The following is a 6,347-nucleotide window of genomic DNA, read 5'->3' as shown; positions in this document are numbered from 1 at the left end:
AGAATTGGAAGGCCTCTTTTATATTTTAATATTATTCTATTAGGTAAGTAAGTCAAAATAATAATTTATTACAAACGATTTATTAAAAATGCAACAATGCTTATACAAATACAAACATTAATTTTATATTATTATTTAAAATAAAGTTTTTCAACTTATGTCGAACAATCATGCGTTTGAGAAATATAAAGACACTTCTTTTAGTATTTCTATTAGTATCTAAATATTGTCGTTTATAAATGCGTTTCTTTTTCGACATCTCTTATAGATACAATTTTCAATATTTCTTACAAGCGTAAAAAAATCATTCAAAATATAGCTAAAGGAAAAAAATATTAATAAGTATACTTATTGTTAGAATAATAACATACCTTAGTAAATTCATTTGAATAAACAAATAGCATCTAAAATTCTTAAAATAATGTATAACATCTCAAAAGTTTTAAGAAAGAAATGAATCAAATAATTTTGTTTAATTTTCTTAAACATATAACAATCATAATATAATGAAAGTGAGCCTATTATCTATATTAAAAAAAATAGATTACATCTCCTAGGCTGTGCATAGTATTTCATATATCTTGTGAGGTACTTCTTTGCCGGCAAAAGACAAGTACATGGCTTTGTGACTCGGGTGTACCTAGAACAAAAACGAATAATACATTGATACCATATAAAAGATATTTAATAATTTATTCAATATTCGGAATTGTGGAATTTTGTTTGTGATAAAAAGCTCACTCAATGCCTCGAAACTGCTTTAAAATTCAGTTGCAGGATTTGACTCCACACATATGAACAAGTACAACATACTGGACACTATACCAACATGTGTATCATATGCATAAAGAATGATATTTTAGGTCAATTTTTAACCACAAATAGCATTTTTTGTCAAAACAAAAACTTCAGTTGATCTTGATTTAAAATATTAGATTTATATTGTCATTAGGGACCAAAAGTTAAGCCATTTTTACTAACAAGTGAAGATAATAAAAATTTGTCAAAATACCTATACTGTTAATAATTTGGGAATTTATAATCATAATAACCAAAAATAATGGTTTAATGTAGTGGAATGGTTTAATGTTAATTAATGTTTAATGGTTTAATCATTGAATGATATAACTATACTTCTGTTTATGAACTATAACATTTTAAGAAATTCTAATGGAAGATAATTTAAAAAACTTTATTATAGTAGCAATCTTATCATAGAGCTATATTTAATTGACATTAATTATCTGATTCTTATAGTAATGTTATTACTAAAAATACAAATGACTTGAATTTATTCAAGGCTTTTTTAGAATATATGAATGCTATGTATGTAATAAACAATATAAGTATGTGTTTTATTTTTCAAAACTAACACCTTCAATTGCCAAGTCCAAAAATACTTAAAAAGTAATGTATTTATTTATTACTTGTAAAATTTTATTGCTATTGTTTTTTTTTAAATTTAACACTTCTATATTGAAGACTTACAGCACGACAATGAAACCTCTGTATGTTTCTCAGGTCTTTTACATGATATATAAATTATTAGAATTATAATATTGTAAATATTACCTTTCCCGGAGTAAGGGATCCTTGTTCCCTTGCCCTTCCAATATACAGAGGTTCACCAGCTGAAGTATTGCCACTGATAATAGCATTTTGTGGTATCATACCATCTCTACTTTCGACCCAACGAACCTTCTCCGGACGGGCGCAGCAAACCTTCACAAAAAGTAAAATCTATATTTCCAAAATTGTTCATATTGATGCATGCAACACCGGTTTTTGTTATCTAAATAATATAAATATAATATATAAATAAAAAATAATATAAATAAAAAAAATTGTTGAAGATATTTTCTTCAATGTTGCAATACTTTTCTTACAGTATTGTACAATAAAATTTAATAATAATAATTATATATTTTTAAAGTAATACTCTGTTGACATTCTCAACAAATGTATGCAAAATTACAAGGGTGAAATACAATTTACTTTTATAATTTTACGAGCCGGTTGGCGTGGTTGGTAGATACTTGCCTTCCACGCCGAAGGTTGTGGGTTCGATTCCCACCCAGGACAGACATTTGTGTGCATGAACATGTCTGTTTGTCCTGAGTCTGGATGTAATTATCTATATAAGTATGTATTAACAAAAGAAAAGTAGTATATGTAGTATATCAGTTGTCTGGTTTCCATAGCACAAGCTCTGTACAAGCTTAATTTGGGATCAGTTGGCTGTGTGAAAAATGTCCCAGGATATTATTATTATTATTATAAAGGTATCCATATCAAGTAGTAAACTATTTAGCTGTGACAATTTCTATCTAAAAATTAATTGCACAGATGTGCACACATCTAGCACAAGTGCAGCATAGAGCATGCTCACAGGCATTACAAGGAGACCATGGTCGCGCAGGTATACATAGCCTGCAGACCTTACATATATTTTAATAATTATTAGATATAGCTATTGCTTGGGCGTGAATGCTCGAGTAAGTAAGTGATGCATATGCGCATATGCTACACTCCGTATTGATCAATCCATGCCTTTATTCATTTTGGTCTTAGCATCTCATTATTTCAACTGTGGTTTCATAAGTGTAAATAAAGTGTGGTTTGTTGAATGACAAAAGAATTGTCTTATAAAAATTACCTCAATATTGTTAACAGCATTTTCACGTCCACCCCAGGGCACATAGGCTGCTTTGTGTTTAATAGCCAGTTTACCCGGAATCATATCACCTTCATATCTTGCTCGTATGACCCAAAGTGGACTTTGGTCATAGCCCTCATATCCAGCAACAACTGCTCTATTGCTTAGAGTATGAGCATCATTAGGTGTAGAAGGAATCCATTCAACTGGTGCTGAAATATTTAAATATATTTTGTGTAGATTTTGCGTATAACAAACAACAAAAGCGTATACTTTTCATAAGATGATAGTTCAATAGGGATATTAAATCATTTGAATATTCAACATGTATTATCTTATTTCCTATGAAATTAAACAATTTGTACCTTCCAATAAACACATACTTAAATTCAATTGAGTAAAAGTAACAATCATGTTATATTTAATGTAAGTATAAAACCTAGTATGAGATACTGACTGCCTCATTGGTCTAATGGCTTGATGTAAGGCAGCACACGCAGAGGCCCTGGGTGCAATTCCCAGGTCAGGTCAATAAAAAAAAAGTTATTGGGTTTTTCCATTAGAAAATTCTCAGTAGCAGCCCGGAGTCTGGAAATTGAAAGTGTGGACACTCCCGTGCCTCGGAAAGCACGCAAAGCCATTGGTCCTGTGCTTCAAGCACTCTTTCCGGTTGTGTCGGATTGCCATCCCAACCAATTATGAGATATAGGAAATGGAGAGTGTTTGCGCACACACTTGTGCACTATAATATCTCCAGCGCAGTTGGCTAATCTCTCTTGAGATTGGCCACTGTGGCCGAAATCGATCTGGAGGACATTATTATCAGTATGAAATTATAGTAATTTTTTTCTAAAAAACCTTACCTTCATAATTAGGCTGAGGAGTAACGGTTGGGAATCCTTGGTATCCATAAGATGGAGGAGCTGTAGGACCAGATGGATATGACATAGCAGCAGGTGGAGGTGCTTGTCCTGCTTGTAGTGGTTGAGTAGGGTAAATGGCAAAGCCTGGCTGGTAGGGAAATTGAGGATTTTGGCCTGAGGGATATCCTGGAGCTGCATGAATGGGCTGACCAGGTGGTGGTGCATTGGCAGGATTATAAATTTGGGGATATATTTGATTTTGGGGAGGTGGATATTGGGGAGGGTTACCTCCATATGGATCTGAAAGTGAAACATTGTGCAATTATGACTCAACAGTTACTAACATACTGTAACATATACTATATATCATTTGAATTGAATATGTTACACAATGTTAACATAATGTTTTCAAGTCAAGGAATGTAAAATTATATTGTTGATTTTTTGACCATTAAAGATTTACACAATGGACTCATAAAGTATACCTACTACTAAAAATGACGAAGACGAAAATGACTGGCACTAAATTTATATCATTCGTGAGGAAAAAGAAATGAATTTTAAACAGTTTGTTTTTCCTTTGTATTTATATATTTTTCATATCAATTATTAAGTTTCATTTATAAAAAAACTATTTTTGAATAATATAGTCAAAAAAGATATAATCTAACACACCCACTAAAAGCAGCAAGTAGTTTATACACTTACAATAACCAAAGAATATATAACCTTATTTATTAATTTTATAAAGAATAAAACGAATATTGAATTTAATAAACGAAGCGAGGATTTAATAGTTGGGAAACTCATATAATCAAATCGTACTTACATCCGGACATATCTATTGACGCCGAACGGGGCAAATACAGTTAAGCTAGACAAATGTTAACAGGTATGCAGTCAGTATTGTTTTAAATTCAACTAAGGAAAGCAATTATTAACAATATTGATAAAATTTTCTTTTAACACGTTGGGAACGATTTTAAAATACTGAATAATTGAAATATATTTAATATATTGGTAAACTCTGTCTCCTACGATGAGAGTAGAAAACTAAATGACTAAAACATAAACGTTACAACAAGAGTGTTTGCGTCGCTTAAATGTCAATGTCATTGTCAATTTTTTAATGCATTCAATGTAGTTAGTAGTGATGTTTTATATTACGTAGTTTAATGTGAATACCGATTTTTGGTTTATCTGGTTATTAAATCAATTACTATTGTTTCAGAATAATATTATGATACAAATATCAATACATATTCTAATATCAATTAAATTACTCTGGTTTAACAATATAATTTAAAACCAGTTATATTTTCTCATTTTAGCGGGGTAGGTATGAACATGTTTTGTTTGTTATTCTTGGTATGTGTTTGACATTTGGTGCAAAAATCTGGAAATTATTTTTTAAAATATATATCTGAAATTGAAACTTGCCGCAAACCGAAACTCTTTAAAACTAAGTACCTATCGGAATCTCTATGGAAGTAATTTTTGTAAGGGGGTTTTAGCGAGGTGCTATTTTTGAGTTTTTAAAGGTTAACGAGGTGCTACACTAAGGGTGTGCTAATAAAAAATCTTTGCCGCCCCCTAAATTTACTTTTTGCCGTTTTACTTATTTTCCTCAGCAGGGAGTGCCATCTTTTGTTGTTTATGTAAACTATCACATAAGATAGGGAAAAACAATGTCTACGTTTTAGTTGGAACTTTTATATAATAATACTAGATGGAGCCATAAAAAATATTTTATTTATTTCTTACATGTATAATATAAAATCCAGTCTAGTTGAAAGACAGGAATAATTTAGTCGTACTTTTTTGATAATGATTTTTTTTTAAACTAACAATCCATGCTAGAAAAAATCCCTTAAGACGTTTTTTACTTAACTTAAATAATGTACCAGATTCCACCTTTAGGTTTTATACATATCCTACAGCTAGTGTAAAAATGGTAAGGACTACTAGGTATTAAGCTTGTATATATTAATTCGAGAGTGGTGGTGTTCGATATTAATTGTGTGATGGCGATGTGAATTGAGTGGTGTCGATATTAATTCGCTTCCGTAACAGCCTGTGAATGTCCCACTGCTGGGCTAAAGGCCTCCTCTCCTCTTTTTGAGGAGAAGGTTTGGAGCTTATTCCACCACGCTGCTCCAATGCGGATTGGTAGAATTCACATGTGGCAGAATTTCAGTGAAATTAGACACATGCAGGTTTCCTCACGATGTTTTCCTTCACCGTAAAGCACGAGATGAATTATTATCACAAATTAAGCACATGAAAATTCAGTGGTGCTTGCCCGGGTTTGAACCCACGATCATCGGTTAAGATTCACGCGTTCTTACCACAGGGCCATCTTGGCTTTTTTAATTAATTCGCTTATTAAACTGTAATGTGATCACATAGAGCCGTGCAGTGGATTATGTTTGAAGGAAATTATGATTGCTTTCAAAAAAAATTTTTTGTTTTCTAACATTAATGTCGTAACCGTCTCTACAGCAGTTAAGCAATGACGATATTATAATCATATGTAATACATAATAAGCGATCTCAATATATAATATTTATTAATTTTTTTAATTTGAATTATGAAATTAGTATACTATAACGGTGGTAGAGCCGGTATTCCCACTCTAAAGTTATTCTTACGCCAAACTGCAATAGTTTGCATTGATGTGTACCAGTTAAAGTGGATATAACCTTTATATCTACTATGAGTAAGGTAAGCGGACGGGCAAATGGGCCATCTGATGGTAGGCGGTCACCACCACCCATACACATTGGCGAAGAAGAAATATTAAGCAACATGAGGAACTAAGATGTTA

General features: G+C 31.6%; 1 protein-coding gene across 1 annotated transcript; it reads right to left on the bottom strand.

Annotated features, from left to right (window-relative positions):
* Positions 1-84: 84 nt before the first annotated feature.
* LOC126772889 (annexin A7-like) lies at positions 85-4,380 on the bottom strand. The gene is made up of 5 exons (XM_050493495.1): positions 4,349-4,380; positions 3,520-3,819; positions 2,657-2,868; positions 1,573-1,722; positions 85-640 (listed from the first exon to the last, which is right to left on the bottom strand). Exons 1-5 carry the CDS (start codon positions 4,356-4,358, stop codon positions 554-556), a joined length of 759 nt encoding a protein of 252 aa, XP_050349452.1. The 5' UTR covers positions 4,359-4,380; the 3' UTR covers positions 85-553.
* Positions 4,381-6,347: the final 1,967 nt, after the last annotated feature.

The sequence above is a fragment of the Nymphalis io genome, chromosome 13 (assembly GCF_905147045.1).
Source record: "Nymphalis io chromosome 13, ilAglIoxx1.1, whole genome shotgun sequence".
Lineage (NCBI taxonomy): Eukaryota > Metazoa > Arthropoda > Insecta > Lepidoptera > Nymphalidae > Nymphalis > Nymphalis io.
Note: the sequence above shows the minus strand (reverse complement) of the source record. Positions and strands in the feature narration are given on the sequence as shown.

What these genes read in the sequence shown, in the direction of transcription:
- LOC126772889 (XM_050493495.1), bottom strand. An exon ending in TCCTCAGCCTAATTATGAAG is followed by an intron (nt 2,869 to 3,519) that starts GTAAGGTTTTTT and finishes TAAATATTTCAG; the next exon opens with CACCAGTTGAATGGATTCCT. An exon ending in ATGCTGTTAACAATATTGAG is followed by an intron (nt 1,723 to 2,656) that starts GTAATTTTTATA and finishes CTTTTTGTGAAG; the next exon opens with GTTTGCTGCGCCCGTCCGGA.